The 24,787-nt window shown below is 42.6% G+C and overlaps 1 protein-coding gene across 1 annotated transcript; it reads right to left on the minus strand.

The window, feature by feature from the left end:
- Nucleotides 1–1,261: 1,261 nt before the first annotated feature.
- LOC148118470 (putative inactive carboxylesterase 4) lies at nucleotides 1,262–24,787 on the minus strand. Its single transcript, XM_087900312.1, has 9 exons — nucleotides 24,590–24,787; nucleotides 19,620–19,824; nucleotides 17,407–17,551; nucleotides 15,634–15,764; nucleotides 14,184–14,337; nucleotides 13,254–13,607; nucleotides 8,498–8,642; nucleotides 7,047–7,119; nucleotides 1,262–5,508 (listed from the first exon to the last, which is right to left on the minus strand). Exons 1-9 carry the CDS (start codon nucleotides 24,642–24,644, stop codon nucleotides 5,325–5,327), a joined length of 1,446 nt encoding a protein of 481 aa, XP_087756438.1. The 5' UTR covers nucleotides 24,645–24,787; the 3' UTR covers nucleotides 1,262–5,324.

The following is a 24,787-nucleotide window of genomic DNA, read 5'->3' on the forward strand; positions in this document are numbered from 1 at the left end:
TTTAAAATCTCATTTGACTATATAAATATCTCCATGAGCTGAAAGACTCATATGACTTGCATCCACTGTAACTGCATTTTTAAAGAACTCCAGCAACAAAGCATCCATAGAAAAAATAACGACTTTTCCAAAATTATAAAATTAGAATCTAACAAAAACTTTAAGATTATCCTAATATACAGACCCTGAGACTTTTTCTAAACTTTACAAAGTAGCATTTCTGTCTAACTTGAATGAAGAAGATACAATATTTGAGAAAACACACATAATCTTATAAATTAAAAAGGCTATTTCTAGGCATGTAACTTAGAAAGTAACATATTACAGTATCAAACATCTTTTATCAATTAAAAATATGACAATATTACATTCTGAAACTTTATCCAAAATTCATTTATCTATAAGCTTCATTTTGGTAATGGAACATTATCTCACTCAATTTTATTTTTTATATATTTTATTTTTATTTACATATATATTTCTGTGATTGTATGGCACATGTGTGTACTAAATGAACATGTGTGTGTCTGTGTGTTTGTGTGTGTGTGAGAGAGAGAGAGAGAGAGAGAGAGAGAGAGAGAAAGAGAGAGAATAATTCAAAAAAGGGATTCACCAATATGAAAAGGAGTAGGGGAGGGCTGTTGCAAGGGAGGGGATACGATGGGATTTGAGGGGTGAAAAAAAGAGGGAAGTGATGTAATTATATTTTAATTTAAAAATTTTAACTAAAAAAAACTTAAGAAAGACCATGAACAGAAGAGTAGAAAATGATTGCCAGTCATTCATCTGAAGGAAGACAAATAATCAAACTTGTGGCAGCTAATATTGATTATCAACTCGTTTAGCTTGAGAAGACTTCAGATGAGCAAAGCACACTCTGTCTGTGTCCACACAGGAGATGACTCTCCCTAAATGTGATTGGTATCATCCTGTAGGCTGTTGCCCAGGTGGAGTAAATGGGAAGAAGGTAGGGTCAGATTGCGCAAGCATCCCCTGGGGTCCTGACCACCATAGTGTGTGCTGCTTAGCAGGGCTATGCCCTCCCACACGATGGGCTAAGATTGCCAGACTCATCAAAATAAAAACACTTACTACTAATATCTTTCTTTTATGTATTTGTCATGGTGTCAGGAAGTCTGTTTAAAAGTATTCATACCAGGCACAGGGCTACTGAGGACTATTGCATAAAGTCTACAAGGACTTGGTGAACGAACCAAGTGATGACCGGATACTTGAAAGAAATCCCACGCCAGCTCAGAAATGAGAAATAAATAGTTATTTATTTAGGGATAAACTCACAAATCAGAATTCTCTGCTTGAACGGTGGACATAGATCGAACCCAGCAATCCAACAATCGAAACGAGCCGCTAGTAAAAAGGAGGGAAAAGGGGCCTGAAGCAGGCTCTGCATCAACATACACAATATGAGAGGCCACAGCCAGTAGGCAGGTAACCACAAGCTGCAAGCCTTCCTAGAGCAAGGACTTTAATCAGATGGAGATATGGAGTAGAGGCTGTTGTAAGCAGAACCAGAAGCAGACGAGATTGTGTAACCTTAGTCTTTATGTGGCAATGAGACTCTCCTGGGAACTGAGCTGCCAGGCCTCTAGTAGAGGATGCTATGAATGTGGCCCAGGAAAAGCTTAAACTTAAAGCATTTGAAATTTTTGGTGTTTTTTGCTTGCTTGTTAAGTTGGTTTTTGGTAACCTGATAGGCTAGTTCTAGAGTGTGAACTCCGTAAATAATGCCATGTTTTAGTGTTAACACATTGGAAATGTCTAGGAGAGACTATTTTGCAGTGGGCAGTAAGGAACTTGTCTGTCTATACTGTTCACAGCCTGTGACTTGTTTGCGACTGAGTTTAAAGGGGTTTAATAAACTTGGTGGTAGAAGTTTCCAACAGAAAGGCCTTGGTGCGGGAGAATTGAATGTATTCTGTCAATCATGTTTTAAATAAACGCTGATTGGCCAGGCAGGAGGTGTAGGTGGGAAAACCAGATAGGAAGTGGAAATGATGCAAGGAGAGCAGGAGAATTCTGGGAAGGAGGAAGCTAATTCCCCCCACTCCTGCCCAGATCACCGAAGCAGCAGGATGTGAGCTGCCCCACTGAAAAAGGTACTGAGCCACATGGCTAACATAGATCAGAAAAATGGGTTAATCAAAATATGAGAGTTAGCCAGTAATAAGCCTTACCTAATGGGCCAATCAGCATTATAACTTACAGAGATTTTAGTGTGATTTTACTTTGGGACTAAACAGCTGGTGGCGGGGGCGGGCAGGACAGAAACACAAACAAGCAGGCCCTCTCATGTTACAGAACGGCGCCCACGTAGATAACTGCATCCACAGAAACCTGAGAAAGCTTGAGAAAGACTAGAGTAAAGCATTTTGGTTTTCAACTGTAGCAGCAAAAAAGCTGCGCTGTTTTAAAATGTCGGCTTTCTGGGCCGTCCTGCCAGGCAAAACTCTGACTCTTTCAAGCAGGCAGTCCAGACTATGGAAACAATGTTGCAGCTTGCTTCCTGGCAAGGACCTTGAACTGCCTTAAGAGCTTTTGACTGTTGTTTTCTCCGTATTCCTTAGCAAATTAAAGACCCATGTGGTCAGAAAAAGAGAGATATGCAGTAAAGAGAAATTCAAAGAGTAAGAAAACCTCTAAATGGTTTACATTGTGTTAAAAATATATACAGGCTAAAGGTTAAAGTTCTCAGAGTTAAAAAAAAAAAGAAAAGAAAAGAAAAGAAAGAACTAGTAGCCTTGGAGGCAGAGACAGACGGATCTCTGGGAGTTCAAAGATAGCCTGGTCTACAGAGTTATTCCAGGACAAAGATATGCAGAGAACCTGTCTCAGAAAGCCAAAAATTAGAAGTAAAAATAAAAGAAAATAGAGGTTAAAATAAAGCCACATAAAGATGGAAAATACACAGAGAATCTTGATACTGTATGCTATTATGCTCTCTTTGAATTGTTTGGATGCTAAGGAAGGAGAAACAGCTGCTAAAAGATATTTGCTTATAAATGCTGAAGATAGGTATTTTAAAAATACCTTGGCTTCAAAATTGAAGTCAAAAGGTATGTTACATTGGAGAAGAGATTTTGCTTTTGTTTCCACAGAAAACGAGAGGCTCTGGATTTATTCAGAGTTAAGAAAAATTATCTTTGACCAAGGGAGGCCACCTGAAAAATCTCCGACAGGAATAGATGGCCCAGACGTCTGAGTTCTTTATCCAGAACAGGTTCAAGACTGCTGCCTGAGATGATCAAAACTCACAGGATACTTTAGTCAGGACTTGACCATAACTCTAAATTGTCTTTAGGTCCCCATAAGATTATCAGCACCCCCAACCAGCTGGAAGTAGCCTGAAATACTATGCCCACATTCCCCAAAAAATGGACTATGAATATTTTCCTTTGTTGTTTTTTTTTGTTTTAAAAAGAGGGGGAAGTGGTGCGGGAGAATTGAATGTATTCTGTCAATCATGTTTTAAATAAACGCTGATTGGCCAGGCAGGAGGTATAGGTGGGAAAACCAGATAGGAAGTGGAAATGATGCAAGGAGAGCAGGAGAATTCTGGGAAGGAGGAAGCTAATTCCCCCCACTCCTGCCCAGATCACCGAAGCAGCAGGATGTGAGCTGCCCCACTGAAAAAGGTACTGAGCCACATGGCTAACATAGATCAGAAAAATGGGTTAATCAAGATGTGAGAGTTAGCCAGTAATAAGCCTGACCTAATGGGCCAATCAGCATTATAACTTACAGAGATTTCAGTGTGTTTTTACTTTGGGACTAAACAGCTGGTGGGGGGGCAGGCAGGACAGAAACACAGACAAGCAGGCCCTCTCATGTTACAGGCCTGGCTTTGTTATTGGTAGTTGCTGGTAACTAGGTCTACAGTGAACTCAGCATTAAGCAGCAATTATAAGTTGTGCAGTTTGCTGGCAAAACCCATTTGATGTTGGAGACAAGGAAATTGTGGTGGATGACCAGATTAAGATTTTAAAAATAAGCCATGCATTTTCATTTGTAAGGGAAAAATATCTCTAGGGCATCATAGGAATTATCATTATTATTATTATATAATTACATATAATATATAATAATTACTTAATAATAGGTATTACTATAATATTATTAGTATTAGTCCCTACCTATTGCTTTTGAGAATGTAAAAATTCATTTTGGGAAGAGAATTCTCCATGGTGTCCTAATCACACAAGCCATGAGAGAGTTTCCCTGCATTCTGACACCTAGGCCCTAAGGGGCTCCTACAACTGCCTTCCCAGAGCCTGCCTGCTCCACAACTTGGGGATAGACTTTGCCATAATCTGTGATGCTGCTTCTGCAGGCACACAGAATGCAAATTATTCATGAAAGCCTTGACATGCATTTAAAGGAAAAGCAGACACTGTGTGCCGTGATCTGAATAAACACCAGCAGTCTATGAAGGCCAGAGATGAAGCTATGAGGGTGAAACCAGAGATGGGACAGAAACCCTAGGAGATGGTCAGAAAGGAAAGGAATATGTCACCAAAACAGAGCACAGCTACAAACAGTAAGCAGGGCTAGTTCACACATGTTAAAAAGGCTATATGCCTCACAACTGCCAGGCCGGCAGAGTAGATTCTGTCCTTCTGGTGCAATATGCCATGGGTGTAGGCCGTGAATATCAAGGGCCTGATGTTTGCCCTGCTATCTTTCAGTCTTTTTCTATCTCCATTGCTGCTTTGTGGGACCCAAATCTACCGCCTTTGCATGGCAGTATTTATTTTATTACACTGTGTCTTATAGGTGTGCTAATGATGCTTAAATTGTGTGTAAATTGTTTTATAAGTGCTCCCTTGGGTGGGATCACTTCTCTGTTCTGTCATTCCTGCCCTCTCTGGAATGTGTGGGTCTTTGTGTGTACCCTGGACAAAGTGGCACAACAGAAATCTCCCACAGTGCGCCTGTTTCCTTTAGACAGTAGGGCAGTCAATCATTTATCCACACCTTGCGGAGGTGACATCTTATGGTGTTGGATCTCTCTCCATACTTCCCTCTCTAAGGCCCATGGATTCATCTTGAGCCAGAGACTCTGGTTTGATTTCCAGGGGAATGGATTTGTAATGTTAAAATTTGAGAACATAAAATCTAATATTTCTCCTTATTATGTTTGCACAGTATGCTACGCAACTCTATGTCTTTTTCCATTGTGTATATATAGCATTCCACATGTGTCTATGTCCTCAAAAATAGGATGCTTTTAATTGGAAACAACTTCTGTGAAATATCCAATTTTTGTGGGGGGGCTCCAGGCTCTCAAATCTGGCTGGGCCTCCTGATCAGAGCTCAACATGTTGCCTCTGGGTTGACCTCTTTACTGCCTCCTTGGCCCTGAGCTCAGTCCAAAAGGCCACTTCCTTGTCTTTCAGACCATGAGCTGCCTGTGTTGGGACTCCAATCTGCAGGTACCCTTCCTTCTGGTCATATTCTGGCCAATGGGGCAGCCCTTCTCCATTAGGGTTCCTGTGAACAAAATAAAAAGAGAAAGTCACCAAATCAGCTACTCTGTCCCCATGGTCCTCAGAGATATGCAAGAATGCCCTGGCTTATCTTTGCCAAGAAACCAATAACTCTTCCACAGATGGACAAATCTCTACTTCCTGGGATCGATCTCTCTCTCTCTCTCTCTCTCTCTCTCTCTCTCTCTCTCTCTCCTCTCAAATCTTGTTATGATTTAAATCTTACATTTTCTGTAAATCCTGCTGTGTTACAGATTGATACTATATGGGAGCTGGTGGAATAGAGGGTGGGGAATAGTTGGAAAAACCAGATCATGAAGGCTTTGAATAGTGCTGGGTTCCATTCTTCACATCGCAGCTTCCTGAGGACTAAGAATTTAACTGGTGCCTTCCTTACATTGTGGCAGTGGCATGGCTGCATGCACAGCGCCAGAGTGGTAGCTGAAAAGCTACACCCTGAACCGCAGACAGAGAGACTGCATCTGACACGGACTCTTGAAACCTCAAAGATTTTGTTGGAGGAGTGACTTACTTCTTACAACAAGACCACACCTCCAAATCCTTCTAATCTAAGCACATGGTGACTGAGCATTCAACTATATGAGCTTATGGGGGTACATTTTTCTACCCATATACTAATATAAGCATTACTTTTATTAATTTATACTCAGAACCCCAGAGATGACACAGAGTCTGCAGGCAGCAAGACCTCAGGAAGAGAATGCATTTCCAAGCTTTTCAGAGCCCATGTCTGTCAACAGATTCCTGGATGCTTGAAAAGGAGATTTAGGATTTTAATGTTTCTCTCTCAGATTCTGGACTTGCTTCGGTTTGAATTTTCCAATTCCTCTATTGAGAATAGGAATGTTTGCCTATTGTCCTTGCATCTTGAAAATTTGTTACTTTTTTATTTGTGTTGTTTCTCATAGCAGAGGTTTACCTGAGCCTAGGAAGTCTTTGCACTTGGACATCAAAGCAATGTTAAAAGTGTTAAGTTAGGAATTTGTGAGGATTAGTTTTTGTGATTGTACATGAATTTCTGGGGATTGTGGGCAGGTTATAATTTAGAGCTTAATACTACCCAGAAGCTCATGGATGGAGGCCTTTATCCTCACTGGATGGTGCCATTGGGGCATGACAGAAAGGTAATAAAGAAAGGCTTACTAGAGGAGGAGGATCACGGCTGACTCGCCTGAGGATAGTGTTAGGATCCTGGCCTTTTGCTCCCCTTCACAAACATCAGGAGGTAAGGTGCTTTGCCCTACATATGATCCCCACATGGTGCTCTCTTCTGACACTAGGGCTCATGGGCACTAGGATCAAAGTTTGAAACCTCTCCATCTGAGCCCAAGTTCAGATTCTCTCCTCATGCTGAAGTACCACAAATCATCCAGCGGTACACCAGGTTAGCCCAGCTCTCACTGAACCGCTTAGATCCCAGGGTTAGAAGGACGACCACTGAAACTCTAGAAAACTACTTCCTCCTCCTTAGGACCCAAGGCGCTACACCTTCAGGTCCGGCAATATTGCTCCCAGCCTTACCCATTCCGAGCAAAGTTGGCCCAGAATTTCATCACCATTTTGCTGAGACTGATCTCCTCTTCTGAGGCACCATCTGTGGGGAAAAAAGATATAAAATTAACCTACCTAACTTAAGGTGTGGTTAATGAGCTAAAATTTAACCTACTTAACCTAAGATGTGGTTGATGAGCTGCAACATCATCGCAACCTGAGTACCTTTAATAAATGTAGTCTTGAGTATGAACACATCGGGCTGAATGTGCCTGATAGGTCCTATGATCCTAATCCCTGAAGATACATGGAGTCAGGCCTGGTTAATATTTGAAGGGGAGAAATGCACTCTTGACCTTTTTACATATTCACTGAGCAAATTCTGCCTTTTAAGAAGATCTTTGTGAGTACACCTTTGATTTAAAGTTAAGAAGAATATATCAGATGCCCTATGCCTTTCTCTCTCATACTGACCTGTTTGGCATCCATCTCCCTTGGAGTCCAATGACAACAAGACTCAGTTTCCCCAGTTTTACCACCAGAGTTGCTGCCCTTAGGTCTGTTCTCAACCTCCTACATATACACCTCTTCATAGACTCTGAAAATAATCATAACTGGGAGCTGCCCAGAGACACTGGTGTGCCATGAGGGACATACCATAGGTCACACGTTAAATGCAATTGTTGAAAAGTAAGCTATTGAAGACTTTGTGAAAGGTTCACTAAATATCATATCTTTAAGCGTATTTAAATTTACAGTATATATTAGATAGCTAGATAGGTAGGAACATGATAAGCTTTATTCAAAGTTAGAAAATTTTCTAACTCTTCCCTTACTCATATTCTAGTACTTATGGGAGGCAAATCAAATACTGGCATTCTTGCCCTAAAGGGCCAGTGGGTGACTACAGCGGTATGAAGAAAATTGGTCCCCAAAGAGAATAGCACTGCTAGGCAGTGTGGTATTGTTTGAGGAGGTGTGTCACTGTGGGGATGGGCTTTGAGGTCTTTTTTGTTAAAGTTTCCCTCAGTGTGACTGCCAGTTGACTTCCTGTTGCCTGCAAGATGTAGCACTCTCAGCTCCGGCACCATGACTGCCAGCACACCAACCGCCATGCTCTCGGTCATGATGATAGTGGACTGAACCTCTGAAACAGTAAGTGAGCCACCCCAATCAATTTTTTCCTTATAAAAGTTTCTGTGGTGATGGTGTCTCTCCACAGCAACCGAGACAGTGACCTTCTAATTCTCTTATTGGTGTCACAGCAGGATTCTGAGAATGACTGTGGCTGGGGACACATTAACACAGTCCCATTGTGTGTATTAAAGTAGGAGAATGGGTGGGGACTGTCCTACAGCTGAGCCCCATTGTAAAGCATCAGGAACATCATTTTAAAAGGAGACACTTGCTCAAGGCCATTAAGCAAAAATCCAAACCCAGGTCTCAGATCACCAAGGCCACAACCAGCAAACAGACTTTACCTTTTAAAAACGGGGCGCCCAATACAGAGAAGAGATCATCACCATGGTCTCCTTTCACTGTCTTGGGTCTCTTTTCTGACACAAAGCTTGGCCGATATTGAAACTCATACATGTAGGTAGGGGCTCCAGCATCTGAGGAGACATGGATTCATGCACAGGTCACATTTCCAGACACACACCTGGACAGTGTCAGGGACTTAGGCCCTGCAGTTAACATCACTCTTTAGCTTCAGAGGAAATAGCTTTAGGAAGTCCCAGTGATTTGCTTAGGTTTGCACAGCTGGTCGATGTAGTCCTAGGATTTGAAGAAGATGCTTACGGAACAAACAGTGAATGGATCCACACATGCAGCGACTGAATGGGATGAGTGTCAGTCACGACACATGTGTATTGCTTTCTAGAAGATCTAGAACCTCATAGTTGCATCCTGCCTAGCTCTGGGCATTCGAAGAGTTTCTCAGCTCTTCCGAGGCATAAGGAAATGAAGACACATAAATAAGATTCTATGCTGAGATAAAATGATCTGTCTCTTGTGTTTCATGACACCTCCAACTTCATTGGTAGCCCAAGGTTAGGGTCTTTTTTTTTAAAAGATTTTTTAGACTATATATATTCTGATGACAGTTTCCCTCCTCTAATCCCTTCCTGATGCTCACCACCAAACCAAATGCACAGCATCTCTTTAGAAAGCAAACATACAAGCAAACAATCAGACAAACAAACCCAAACAGAACAGGCCAAATAAACGAGCAGGAAAGAACAAGAGCCAAAGGAAAATACACAAGAAACACATACAGACACAGAGACACTCCACACATACAGAAATTCTGTACAAACACAAAATTGGGAACAGCAAAAATAGCCAGACAAAACATTATGAGGGCAAAATATCTCCCCCAATACCATTGAGTTAGTTTGGTCTCTGTCATCTACAGCTGGGCATGGTGACTGCTCTTAAGAGTTGATTCCATACCTTCTGAGACTGTTGGAAAAAACTCAGTTTTTCTTTGTGGGTGGTTGTGAATTAGAGACAGCTTCTTGGCTAGAGAAGCGTGACTGTGTCCATGTCCTCTCTCAGCACCGGAACCCCATTTGACCTAGACCCATGCAGCCCCTGTGCTGCACAGTCTCCGTGAGTTCACGTGTGCACCAAGGCTGTTGTGTTCAGAGGCCTTGTTTCCTTGGCCTCCTTCATCCCTTCTGGCTCTTATGGTCTTTCTGCCTCCTCTGTACCAGTTTTCTCTGATCCTTGAGGTGAGGAATTCGATGCGGACATCCCATTTAGGGCTGCATGTTCCAAGGGCTCTCACTCACTGCATATTGTCTAATTGTGCTCTCTGTATTTGCTCCCATGTACTGCAGGAGAACTGAGTCCCACTCTGACCTTCACATTGACATGGTGGCATGGGCACATGGCAAACACACAGGTACAAATAGACATAATTTAATCTGTAAAAGCAGAATGGTAGATGTAGGATTTATAGTAGACACAAAGCAGAAGTCTTCAGTAGAGCCATAGCCCCAAATTAGAAAAAACCAAAGACATACTCCTTCAGAACAGCAGAAAACCACAAAGAAGGGCACCCAAAGAAGAAGAAAAAATTATAAAAACAACCATAACGGAACCACCAAAAGAGCACCTGTGAGTCTTTATCTTTAACGTGGATTCTGAACTAAAGAAGATGAGGTGAATGGATTTTTAAACATGCCTTACCAACTGGTTTACCTTAGATGAAATATAAGTTAAAAGAGAAAGAAAGAATGGATGCAATGTGAAAGGAAAACTAAATAAGAGGAATAGAAGCAATGGTTGTATTAGAGCACACAGTCTGAGATAAAAAACAAATGAGCTGGATCTGGTGACTCGTACCCATACTCAACGAACTCTGGAAGTTGAGGCAGGAGAATTGCTGTGAATTTGAGACACCCCCAATCACAAGTAGAAGTCATAAAGGAATAACAATAATTCTGTCCACGGGAAACAGTAGCTTAGACTGAAGACCAGCACCATGAACAACAAGAGAAACAGACAAGTGAATTAATAGGAAATCAAACAATTCTTCACAGAAAGAAACCAATAGCAGGATGCAAAGGCAACTGTTGGGAGAGAAAGCTCTTTGTGATCCTTCCATGTGACTTATGTTGATTCAAAGACCATATGAACAATTCAAACACGCAATATCAATAAACAAATAAATAAATTCAAAATGAACAAAAGGGGCCAGAGTCCTGAAGTAGTATCTTTCAATAGGAGACGTATATATATGAAAATAGATAGCAGATTTTTTTTCTAAGGTGCAGGACATCAGTAGGTCCTAGAAGCTGGCTAGGTTTCCAGTACCAGGTATGATTTCACTCCTGATGAGTGGGCCTTACGTTCAATTAGACAGCTGTTGGCTGCCATTGACAAGCGAGTGCCTTGGGCACCTTTATGTGTGCCATGCAATACTGGTAGCTTTCATGATTCTTAGGTGGTTAGAGACAGCGTATCTGGGAGAAGAAGGAGGGAGAAAAGGGAGGGAGAAAGTGATGCAACCTTTTTCAATTTAAAACATTAAAAATACTAAAGAAAAGGAAAGTGGATAGGTGAAAAGTTATTATCTTATTGGATATTTGAAAACATCCAAATTAAAATCATAATGAAAGTCTTTCCCCATGATCCAAATCGGTTTTATTGAGAAGTGAAAGTAGAAAATACGTTTAGAAAAGAGAATTCTTTAAATACTGCTGGGGTGAAGGAACAGTGGTGTGGTACTGTAGCACAAATAATAAAAACCAAGGAACAGATATAGGGGTTCAAGCTTAAAATCAGAACAGCAAACCAAGCCACTGTAGAGTTTTTACCTCTACAAAGGGGTGATCCTGGCCTCAGCATGACTGTAGACTGCAGTGCTCTCCACCAAAACTCAGAGTTCAATGAGCTCTTATTTCCTCCTGCCTTATATACCTCTCTCTGTCCAGCCATATTTCTCCTGTCTCCACCTTCCTAGGCCTGGGATTAAAGGTCTGTGACTCCTGAGACCAGGGAGCACCTTTGTGTGAGTTTTATTTCTCTTTTTAGAGAGATTTAATCTCATGTAGCCCAGTGTGTCCTTGAGTCCTGGAACAAAATGTGTGTGCCATCACTCCCTGGCCTCTAATGGCTCAGCTCTGCACTCTGATATTCAGGCAAGCTTTATTTATTAAATGCAAATAAAATATCACTGTGTGGGGGTGCCTAAGAGACTGAGAGCAGAGTCACAATATGGCCCAGCAGGGTCATACTGGGTGTTTACTTTAAATATTTGGGAACACATTTCTGAGATGTACGCTCATTGCAGCACCACACATTACAATCAAGTGTAGCTAGTGGAGTGTAGCATGAATTCTGATTGGTCTTAATACTAAAACTGTGAAGTCAGTTATTAGGAGGTGAAAGCTGAGAGACAAGAGAATCAGAGCAACATCCCTATAGTGTTCTTACTTCTACCAGTGCTCAGACCAAAGGGACAATCCTGTCTCTGCGGATCCTCAGACTGCAGACTCAGAATGAATCTCCAGAATGCAACTGAGCTCCTGTCTCTTCCCACCTTATATTCCTCTCTCTGTCCAGCTGTATCCCTTCCTGTCTCCACCTCCCTAGTGCTGGGATTAAAGGTGTGTGACTTCCAAGTCCTGGGTTTAAATGTGTGATCCATCACCTCCTGGATCTGTTTCTCTTTTAGACTGGCTCGATCTTGTGCAGACCTTGAATTCACAGATAATCTGTCTGCCTCTGTCTCCTAAATCCTGGGATTAAAGGTGTGTGCCACCTTTGCCTGGTCTCTGTGGTTAACACTGCACTCTGATCCTTGGGAAAGCTTTACTTGTTAGATTACGAACAAAATATCACCACAATGGCGTGCCCTTTAATGTTAAGAAGGAAACTGTTACTTTTACAGAGGGCATGATGCCATGTTAAATAGCTGAACATAGAAAGATAAATTACATGTGTTGCTGCTTATTGTAGAATCTAGATCACTAGCAAGCATACAGACGAAACTTGGGGTAAAGAGGTTGGAGGTCAACGAATGAGGAAGACGAACGAAAAGAGGAATAAAAGTATCAGGCAGGAAGGAATTCTTTGTCTTATTAGTTTCCCAACCCACAGTGTCATATATATGAATGATAAAATCATGCGTTTAAGAATAGCTGAGAGAAAATTTCAAGTCTTCTCACTGTAGAAAATGTTTTAAGGATTTGAAGAAATGTGTGTGTTAATCAGCAGATATATTTATTAGGCATTGCATAATCAAGCAAAAAAATGTGTGCACCATAAGTAGGAAGGTGAAATTTATCAATTCGCAATTTAAGAAATGATAGAAAGTTTCTCTCTTTCAAAATATGCCATTGTGCTATATTCTCCATTCTTTCTTCATCCCTGCAGTTTCTCATAGGTAACTGCAACTTCAGAAAGGAATGCTGGAAAGTCATCTTAGCCTCGCAGACGGAGCAGTTTTGGCAGATGTAATTGGTACCTTTGATACTTGGTTCCAGCAACTTAGTTAAATTAAAAAATGCTTAGACAACTCGCAAATCACACTTTTGTGTTTGTGGGAGTGTTTCCGGAGACAATTAGATCACTATGGCTAACGTTTTTAACTATTGTTGCATTCAAGCTCTAACACACTATTGGCTAGGAAAGTGTGGCCTGTTGGTAGGAGGCGGGTCCTACCTCTGGCACATTGTTGTCTTAAACAAGTCATTCATTCTTTTCATGTCTGACTTTCTCCACTCACAAAGGAGGGTGATGCTCAGATGGTATGCGCAGGAGATGATTGTGTCTTATATACACTGAAATGTGGGCAGAATGGCTGGAGGTTACACATGAAGTGTAGTGTGCCCTTAAAGCTGTAGCCCTTCCTGCATAGCCATTCTCCTTCAGAAATTCCTTGAGCACCTCAGCTGAATCCCACAGCAAGAAAGACACTTGGGGTTCCTGGAAAACAGAGGACGGGGCACAGGAGCTGTCCAAGGTGACACATACCTTAGCTAAGGGTCTGGCATCTCTCCCAAACAGGCAGGGATTGAGGATCACACTGCTCTGGGAAATGGCCCTGTGGAAGAGGTTCTTGGCCAGGGGAGACAACACCTGGAAGGAAGAGAGTTTATGTTCCCAGGGCAAGCCAATAACTCACTCATCTTTACGGCTCTGTTCACATCCTCTTTTTTTTTTTAATTAACTTTTTTCACTTATGTCATACCAACCACAGTTTTCACTCCTTCCTCTCCTCCCCTCCCCTCTTCTTTCCCATCTACTGCCTCCCCATGCACTCCTCCTGTCCCTATTATGAAAGGAGCGGGCCTACATGGGCTTAAAGAAAGCATGGCACATAAGGTTGATGAACACTTGATGCCCTTTCCCCTACACCAAAGCTGAGTGAGGTAATCCAGTATGGGGAACAGGTTCACAGAAGGCAGCTAAGCACTAGGAACAGGGGTTAATCCCACTTTTAGGAGCCTTACAAACAGATCAAGCTACACAACTGTCACACATATGCAGAAGGCCTAGGTCAGTCCCATGCAGGCTTCCTAAGTACTGGTCCAGAGTTCATGAACTCCCATGTGCTCAGGTCAGCTGTCTCTGTGGATTCCCTTGCCAGGTGCTCTTTTTAACCCAGACATTCACCTGTATTATCTGGTGCTCTGTGGAGTTAGAAACACTTACAAGAAGAGAGACACTGAAACTTCCTGATGACTCTCCAAAGATGGTCACAGAGCCCGGGTCTCCTCCAAAGTTGGCAATGTTGTCCTGAACCCAGCGCAGTGCAGCTATCTGGTCCAAGTAACCCCAGTTCCCCCGGCTGTGTTCATCCCCTGTGCTGTAAGACAATGGTGAGTTGGAACAGCGATGCCATGGCTGTGCTCTGAACACCAGAGTTAAACTAGGGCTCTTAGGGAGTTCTCTGAACTAAGGCTGGGCTCCACATTACCAAGAGGAGCATTGCTTTGCCAACTCATCGCTACAATGATGCTCTTTGTGGTCCCTACAGTCACCCTCCAGGTACTATGTACTCAGGGGCCAACCACCATGCACACAACCTGGGTCTAAATGCTAGGGCTCATCTGAAAACAAACAGAGAAAGTCTCTAACTACAGTTGTCTCTTGCTGAAGTACATAGACCAACAGAAGAAATTAATATAGAAAAAGCTAGTGGAAAAAATAAAATTGGATCTAAAGGAAATGGGGTGGTAGGATGGGACATAAAATACAATGGTATCATGGCCATTAGATTGCATAGCCAGAAAAGACCTCGTTAGGTAGTGGTATTTGGTAGAGGTCTGAATAAAATGAACGAGCGAGTTTTGCAAGCGTTGGAAGACGGAGCTGCAGTAGGAGAAGCATGGTTACAAAGCTCTAGGGTCACAGGAACAGAAGTGCGAATGATGCCGGTGTGAGATGCAGGAGGAATGGGCGCTGTGGCCTTGACAAAGACTTCTGTATCGTTATAAGTAAGGCAGAACCATTGTGCAGAGGAATGACAGGACTTCATGTGTCTTACAGAGCAGGCTCAGCCTTCTATAGAAAAGTTGTAGTATTAAAATAATAGACCAATAACCGTAGATGGTTATAGTAGTATCAGTCTAGACACATGGGGCTTTGACTAGGGTTGGAGCAAGGATTTGCACTGTTCATTATGGTATGCAGATGGTTTCCCCACCAAATGTCCTGTTCCATGCCCTAGTCTGTCTTGTGGCATTATCAGGCAGTGAAGGGACCTGTGAAAGCTGAGACTCAGAGGAAGGTTTTTTTGGTCTCTGCAGATGCTGCCCTGAAAAGGAATTAATACAGTTCTCTGTGACCTGGTTCTCCCCAGAGAACAAGTTAATCTTTTAAAGCAACATTACTTCTCTCTCTGGGATACTTCTCCCACCATGTCATCTGTCTGCATGATCAGCTTTTATTTTTATTTCTGTACCATGTAGTGACACAGCCAAAGTCTCCCAACAATGACTCATTTGATGAGACCACACAATCTTGAGTTTTTAGCATCTCTAGCTCAAAGCTGAGGAAGTTAGGAATCTATGTAGTCTCATATCCCACCCTGTTTGTTGCAGTAACAGAAAGCACACTGACCCAGGGACAAATGCGTAAGTAAAAATGTCGGGTATCTCACCTGAAGAAGCCCCAGATGCCCAGGCGGTACTGAATGATCACTACAACCACATTTTCATGAGCCGAGAGGGGCAGTCCATCGTAGGTAGATGCCCCATCCACCACTCCACCTCCATGGATCCACACCATCACCTGGACAAGGAGAGCATCGCTACACATGCATGGCTACATAAGCTACAGCCCCAGCCTCAGGAGTTCTGGGGAAGAGTGGCGCTCGGTGTTTCTATGGCATCTCTGTGAATGGGTAGTGGTGCGACACATCTATAAGTCTTCTGATTAGCAAAGAGTCCTATGGGGTTTCCAGGACATATCTAGACATATCTAGAAAGGGCCAGATGGGATGGATGTTCCTGTTTATCTTGGATCCTTGAGGAATTCATCACCACTTGGTCTCTTGTATTTAACTTGTTTGAAAAGGAAATGAACTGCTAGGGGCTTTTCAGGGGCTGAGGATTTATCCTGAGTGGAACCACATGATCGTTCTGCAAGCACCAAAACGATGATCAGTGGGGACTTAGGATGCTCGAACCTTGCACTTGAGTTTGCTTTGGGATGTCACTGTGGACCTTAAAACGTGAGAATGTATGAATTTGTGGGTTTCTATGAGCAATAGAATTTCCCTGTGCTAACAGGCTGGCGGGGCTGGACTATTGGATTTGTATATGAAGAAACTCCTGAGAAAAGCCTGAGAGACTTAAAAGAACTGAGGGACTGGAACGCTGCTTTCTCCCTCGGAGCTGGACTTGTGGTGGTATCACTGTGTTCCCCCTCTAGTCCTTAGAACATTCAGAAGAGGGAGGCAGGGCATTCTCCAGCAGGGGTATGGGTCTGTTCAAATGTACACATTCAAGTGTATGTCTATGTTCAAATGTGGACTCATGGAGGCCAGTGGTCAGCCTTAGGTCCTGTCTTAGGCACCCTGCTCATTGTTGTTAGGCGAGGCAGGGTCCCTTCAGCAGGATCTAGGACTTGGCACCTCTGCTGAGCTAATGACCACTGGGCTCTAGGGAACCACCCATCTCTTTTCCCTGCCCAGAAACTACAGATCCTGCTTTCTGCTAGGTTCTGGGAATCAAACTCAGGTCCTGAAGTTCTTCTCAGACTGCAATAGCTTCCTGTCCTCAAATTCCAAAACATCTCATTCCCATGGTCCTTCTAGGAATCATTTCTGCATATTAAAATGCATGTTATTTTATAACCCAATTAAAGAAATTTTCTATGAAAACTTCAAATCTAACGAGAAAATTGTGTTTTGTTTCTAATATAACATTCGTGTTAGTCTGACTGTCATTATGAATAATTTCTTAATTGTCATATTTGTCAAATTGCAAATTCTTAAGAATCAAAGAAATTTATTTACACACTAGCAGTATCGACTGTAGCCCCCTATATATTGGGACTATACTGAATACATTAACTCAAATCTATCCAAATTTTAAAAGGTTGATCACCTGGATTGCTCATTTTTCTCTTGCATTCAACATTGAGTTTCATGAAAATTAGCCTATACCTACTGTGGAGGTCAAATTCTCACCAGAATAATCACGGCTAGTCAGTAGTACTGCTCACATTACTTTTAGTGTGAGAGAACTTGGAAGATTCAGGTGGGCATCTCAGAGGCGGGGCAACCTCCAACAAGGTCTGCTGTCACTGGGCTTGTGACTCAGTTCTTGTCTATACTATTCCTGCCAGCAGCTTCACTCATCCCCTTCCAGTGCAGGGAAGAGACTGATGCTGGAATCCGCAGATCAGGACCAGTGGTTCCCAGGCTTACCGGCAGCCTCACGCTCTTAGTCAAGTCAGCAGGAGTATAAATGTTTAGGTAGAGACAGTCTTCAGAAAACTGGAGAGGGATGCTCTCCTTTCTGTTGGTGAAGAGCGAGGAGAGCAGCTTCCCTGCCGCTGGGTCTTGGGAGCACCTGGGAAGGAAGGAGGTGTTGCACCAGGTTGACACTGGACATGTTGTCTGAGACCCAACCTTGCTTGTGCTGGTGGTTTGAGCTTATTGATGGAGGATTAGTGATTAAGGGGGTTTCTATGGCTCCTGAAGGGAACCCCATGGATCTATAAATGCCTCCTAACTCTGAACAGGGAGAATGAAGTGGCACTTCTTCCTGTCTCAGGGCTTTGGATAAATTCCACATCTTCAGTCTGGGGAAGTTTCCCAAGACCACCAAAAACAGGTAGCATAATATTCTTCAGAATAGGAAGAGAAATTCAGAGTTCATAATGGGTGAAGAGATCAGCTTCACTGGTATTTAGAGACATGCAGCATCTCAATTTTTATTGTTGTGATTGTTACTGTGTTTCTCAACAGAAAAAATCATTCTTTCAGTAAATTTATTATTTGGGAATGGTTTGCTAGATGACATTTTTATATTTCTATGGAAAGAGAAATTTCCATCTATATGGGAATTTCTTTTACTTTTATTTTATGTTATTTGGTTTTACACTAAGTCCCTGGGCTATCTAGTCTTTGGTTCTTGACCACCCGATCAGTGTCAGTTATGAGTTCCATCTCATGGAGTGTGTCTTAAATCAAACCAGACCTTGGTTCGTCACTCCTATAAGCTTTATGTTACTTTTGCACCAAAATGTCCTGCAGCCAGATTGCCATTGTAAGGTGGAATGGTTTATAGCTGGGCTGGTGTTTACTCTTATCCTTTGAGAGGGTAGAGGGTTCCTTCCATTTCAGGAACACTAGTCTGACGGCATGAGGGCTCTATGTAGGCACCAGTTCAACTTCTCCACGTTCAGTGAGTTATGTCGGTGTTGTCTTCAGGAACTGGGCTCTGCTGTCAGTGTGTGGAGAGCAAAAGCAGCCTGGGTTGTTTTGCAATTCACTAGGGACCCTCTTAGACAACAGCAAGAATACATGGAACCCATTTCTGGAACAGGAGTCTGAATTTGGTTATGAGAGATGTCTAGTTGGGGCTCTGTCTCTCTTGATATTTGGCAATTTCACTTAGAATGCCTTATATGTATGTACATGAAGAAGCTTCTACTCTATTAGGTTTCCATACTGCTCCTCAAATGGAGCCATAATAGGGCTTCCAGTTTTGCTTGTGTGGAGTTCCTGTGTGTGTGAACATGTGTTTCTCTTTATCGATAGGTGTTACACTTTTTCTTTGGCTCCTTTTCTTCTGTTTGTTTGGTCCTATTCTGTAGAGGACTGGTTTTAAACTACATAGAAACTCTGTGCAAGGGAGACTTAAGGTAGCATTTTTTGCTGATAGGCTTGGCAAACCAAGTTGGGAGGAGGCAAACCTCTCCCATCAGTAGAGCGCCTTACCAATGGTCAGTCCTTGCGAACACAGATGTGCACTGTAGTTCAAAGGCTCTGATGAAGTTGTGGTTTGTCTTCTGATGAGGTGTTTTTACATACTATATTACAGCAAGAGTTTTTCCCATAACAACGAACTTTTGGTTTAGATTAGCTAGGGCATGAAGCTCTTGAAATTATTTGCAACCAAGTGACTAGTCTATGCAACTATTTTCATTTATTATGGGAACCTAGTTTGATTCATGATTTGAGTATTATAGAAAGAGCACTGGCTTTGCATTAAAGTATGCAGTTGTATCTCCCACTCTGCATCCCCTGTGTCCTGATTTCTGCGGCACTACCCAGGGTCATCCATAACCAAGGAAGTTGGGGAAGGGTCCCCAACACTATTCCAATTTGTTGTTTCTGTTTTTATCTTTCTGTACTTTATTATTATTCCTTAGATGTCTGTTTGTTTTCTAACAAGGGACAGAAAGGATATGCATCCAAAGGAAAAAGGAGGTGTGGAGGAGCTGGAAGGAGTTAGAAAAAGGGAAACCATAATCAGGATATATTATATAAAAGTCTATTTTCAATAATAGAAAAAAGTGATTAAAATTTAAAAGAAAGTATAGCCAATCATAAAATCCCTTTGACTCAGCCCTGCACCACACTGAGACAGACATCTCCACTTTAAAAGACCCAGGTTCACCCCAGTGACTTACATAGGCGGGTAGGAGGTGGCATTCTTCACGAAGCTCCAGGGCTCTGCAGGCTGTGGTGGAGCAAACCTCAGGGAGCCGAGAGGGGGCTTAGCAAAGGGGACTCCCAGGAAGACGGCCACAGGCTGTGGGAATCCTTCTAAGCTGACATACTTCCCCAGAACTTTGCCATGAACAGTGCTCACTATGGGTGGTGAGGATGGGTGCCCTGCTGGACATGGAGAAAATGAGGAAACATCAGGCCTGGATTCCAGGTAATCTTTGTCGCTTTCTGGGCATGTGACCTTGAGGAAGTCTCCTCAGTCCTACAAGGTTCCACTTCATCCTATAAGGATAAGTACAACTTTTTCCTAACAGAGAAATGATAAGAGGAGGAGACTGGATTGGTTGTATAAAATCATTTTAACAGTCACATTTGTTAAAAAATAATTTTAAAAAACCACAAACAAACAAACACATTGGAAATGAACCAAACATTGTCTTCTCTCTTAGAAACTTGTGGGAACGTTCACTTATGAGGCCCTCAGTGCTGAGCCGCTTGCTGGGTGAGAGGAGGAACAGAGGTTAGCCACCAGCCTTGTGAGCTGTTCTCAGAGGCAGAGGAACAGAAGACACACGTCAGCTAATTAAGGTAAAACAGAGGTTGTGACCTGGAAGAGGAACAGAAAGGGGCTGGAACAGCTTTAAGGGCTGAGGCCTTCTGAATGATGTCATCGCAGAGGAACTGGGACTTTCCATCAAGGGAAGAATGAATTAGGAAAGGTGAAGAGTCATGGTCCAGCTTCAATAGTGACAAAAACTAGAAACAGTGTGACATGAAGCCTTTCCGTGCAGGGCAAATGACATACAGACACCACCAGGTGCAATCTGAAAGGATGGACGGTGATCTCAGAAAAGCAGGTGCATGTCAGGGAAGACACTAATACCTGCCTAATGATTAGGTTTCATTTAGTGGTCAAGAATAACCAACACAAACGGTTCTAGAACATCCTTCTTGGACCTCTGAGCATGATCATTGAAAGGAGAAAAGATCATGATCAGGAACTGGTGTGACATTGGCTCCATTCTTGCTCAGTCGGCAGATAGTCGCTCGTCTCCCTGAAGCTTCACATCGGTCCTTATTCTACCTGCTGTGGGACTTGAATGAACAAACCCCATCCTCCTTCCAAAGACCAAAGGATACGTCACATTGGTCATGGCCACCTCTGACATCTTTTGTTTACACTCAGATGTACCATTTCCTAGGGTGTCCTTCATAGGACATGACCTTACCCTCTAATTCTTCATTTAGATCCTCTTGGATACAGACAACATGCAAAAATCTCTCTTAGAACATATAGACATAGAAGAAGAGCATCTTGATTTGATAACTCAAAAGTTGACAATAAAACTTGAAGTCTTTGAGTGAATCTTGCTTTTATCACCCTACCAGTAATTAGTTCAATACTATGCAGATTAAATGGCATTCAATGCCATTACAAATAACATCAAGACAAACTTTCTAGCAAAAATGTACAGATTATCTCCAATTTAAGATTATTTAATTAAAATTTTTGGTTTATGAATATTCATACATGGGTACTGTATCACATAATTTCTACTCCTCACTCCCCTCAAATCTTTCCATGTCCTCATTCTCTTTCAAGTTGATTTCCCCTTTGGCTTTAACTACTATACTACTATTGCACACCAAACACACACCCCACACACACACAATTTACTGAGTTTATTTTGTGTGACTTTTATGTGCTTGTGTTTAGGTTTGACCATTTGGGATTACATAACCCATCAGGGGGCTTGTCCCAGGTAAAAACTGATTTTTCTCTATTAGTCAGGGTTCACTAGAGTCACAGAATTTATGGAATTAATCTCTCTCTCTCTCTCTCTCTCTCTCTCTATATATATATATATATATGTGTGTGTGTGTGTGTGTGTGTGTGTGTGTGTGTGTGTGTGTGCATAAACATATATGCACTGGCTGCAACCCATGAATCAGTGAACATCTGGCCATTTCTCCTTTCAAACAAACTGATTGACCTTATACACTGCCCCAAGTTTTGCCCACTGTGGAGATTTCCCTTCATCAAGCAATATCTTACAGGGTTGCCCCAGATAGCGGCTGTAATGCTGCAGCTGTCCACTTCTGGGTGGTGCCTGCATAGCGTGCAGAACCCTCAGCAAACCAACCCTAGTCTTCTCTTCCTCAGTCAACCACGCATAGATGCAGATGAGGGAGACATCACAAGGTCCTATTCTAGCTGAGGATCTCTTGGAATCTGAGGACTGTTAGAGGAGGAGTAGCCAGGTTTCTTCAGGAATAGGAGTCCTAAGAGGCTCCTACGCACGCTCCAGGAAAAGGTCCCACCCCCAGGTATGTACTGGCAGTAGTTAACGGGACCTAGTGGAACTATTTTTTTTTTTTTAAAGTAGATGAGTCTGGGAAGGAAAAAGTTTACGGTAATAGGAAAGAAGAAAATGGATAAGATATGGAGTCTACCTAAACACATTATATATGCATGCATGAAAATCTCAAATAGTAAAAATGAGGGCCAGAAGTCCTCAACCCTACACAAAGAACTACAGGAAACTAAGAAATTCTCAGAGCGAGAGAAATAGTCTCTCCATAGGACAGGCACACCAGTTGGTTATTAAATACCAAATGGTCAACTCTGAAAACATACACACAGGTAATATTATACAGATTGATCTCATTGTATTTATGTATACAGGTGTGTGTGTGTGTGTGTGTGTGTGTGTGTGTGTGTGTGTGTAGAACAACAATTAACAAGAAAAGAGACTATGAATTTGAAAAGGAACAAAGAGAGTTATATAGTATAATTTCAGGGAGAAAAGAGAAAGGAGAAACATCATAATAATTACAGTCTCAAAAAATAAAAGAAATATTTTTAAATGAAATAAAATGAAACATGTCCATGTCTTGATTTACTAAAAACAAATCTCGTGTTTATTTCCTTTGCCTTTAGGTCACCGTCCCACTGAGATGACTTTCTCACCAAGGATGTGTGTTGAAATGTCCATGGGTATTAGCATTGCTATTTTGTGTGAATCCAAGGCATCTATACTAGAATGCCACTTTATAATTAGGGGAAAGAATTAAGAAGAGATCTGGAGACATTTCAGTGCTGGAAAGTGGGCAGTAGTGGGCAGCCAGTTATCCGTTTGAAAATGAGAGTCCACATCGTGACTCACGCATCTGAGCAGAACAATGTGGAAGAGTGAGAAAGATTAAAAGCTGAAACACAGGAAAGAGCTAATGTGAGACTTAGAACAGGAGAAGGAGAGGAGAAGGAAGCACACAGCACTAGGGACAAAAGGGAGAAGGGGAGGGAGGTTGCCAAGAGTTCTGAAAAGGAGGGTAAAATCTGGGCTGCAATCACTAGGTGTGGCCTGTGTCAACTCAAGATAATTAGCCACCCAACCTAGGTGTGTAGAAACTAAGATTGGTCCGAGTAGTAAAGAGGACATATGAGCCAGAGGCATGAATGGGGCTACAGGCGCTGCCAGCTATGGAGTAAGGAAAGCGTGCATATATCTTGACCACCTAGCGTATGGCAGATGTACTTGCCAAATATTTCACTTTTTTTTTTTTTTTTTTACCAAACCCCTGATAGTAGCAGCTATCAAGACCATGTTAGAGATGGGGAATCAGGAATCACAAGCAACCCGGCTGACCTCCCAGAAGATGGAAATGAGGAGGTCATTGCCATGGAACACAGCAGCACAGCAATGTTCAACTCCAGATCGGAACCCTTGCTCATCCTGCTTCACACTCTGCTCCCAGACTCTCAAGATGCCACACAGCCAGACAGAAGACAAGGTCTTGAAGTGTCAGCACTACCACCGCCCTTAATGGGGCAGCACGGTGGTAGATTCTGCAACCAGAGACGGAGCTGGGCATGATTCCAGAACACCTTGGGTGAGCGCTTTCCCCTGGAAACCTCAGGACCCCTCCACATAGTGACACAGATGGCTGCCAAAGCCCCACATTGGACCCCTGCACTGACCATGGATATGATTTCTATACCTGTTGCTTGGCATCTGAAGCTCTGTTTATTGGGGTGAACTGTCACTTTTGGGGTCCAACCACTGCAGACACATACTGGGTCTCCTATCCTGGGCTATCAAAACTGTCTTGATTATTTAAAACTAGGTCCCAGAAAACCAAGTCCAGCCTTTACATTTCTGAACTCCTTGAAACAGCCCTAACCAGCCAAGCAGACACCACTGTTCTCTGCTTCCTTCCTGCTTTCCAGGATAAACCACAACAAAGACCTTGGTCACCAGTTTCCACTCTGCCCTGGCCTTCTGACCCCAGGGCTTCCCTCCTGTTCCACCACATTGGTGTGTACTTTTCTCAGTAATAAATCATCTCTTCAATGGCCAATTGCTCTTGGTATGATTTTACATGCCAAGCTATCTATGTGTCTACTGTATTTTAAGTCAGCCCCTTTCTATATCTCCTCTAGAGCAGGCTGCATCCTGGACGGCTACGGCCACAACCGCTCATTTCACCTTCACACAGTTAAATGAGGAAGATGTCCCTGTGTTAGAAACACAGTAGTCTGGGCTGTAAAACACAGTACCTTACCCAAGAACACACAGCTCCAGACACAAGCTAGGATGCACCCCTGCTTTTTGCTTCTATTGTTTATGCTTTCATTATTTTGGTTAGCTTTTTCTCCATGCCCCAGGAGACCTAGACAAGGAATAGAAAGTAAATTATTAACTCCTCCTGTAGAGGCAGGAGGTTATGTAGGGCCTCCTGTGCCCCTGATCTAGAATAAAAAGCCTTAGAATATGTGTCCCCTCTGCATCTAGAAGGTTTGAAATAACAAAGACAAACACCTCAAAGAAACTAGGCCTGTTTTGCCATTCCTCACATGCAGCTCCATAAACGAGTGCCCAAGAGAATCTCTAATGTACACTTAAGGCTTTTATGCAAGAGTACTCACCCTGAGTCAGGCAAGCAGTGAGAGAGATCAGGATCAAAGCACAGAGCCACATCATGGAAGCACAGTACCTCAGAGGTGCAGTGAGGTGTCTGGTGCTTGGAGAGAAAGCACTGATCCTGCCCACAGCTATATTCTAGCCCCTGAAGTCCTGTCTACTTTGCCAATTTGCATAAAACAACCAAATAAAAATCCCTAAGA

This window comes from Myodes glareolus, chromosome 22 (genome assembly GCF_982192425.1).
Source record: "Myodes glareolus chromosome 22, mMyoGla1.1, whole genome shotgun sequence".
Classification (NCBI taxonomy): Eukaryota; Metazoa; Chordata; class Mammalia; order Rodentia; family Cricetidae; genus Myodes; species Myodes glareolus.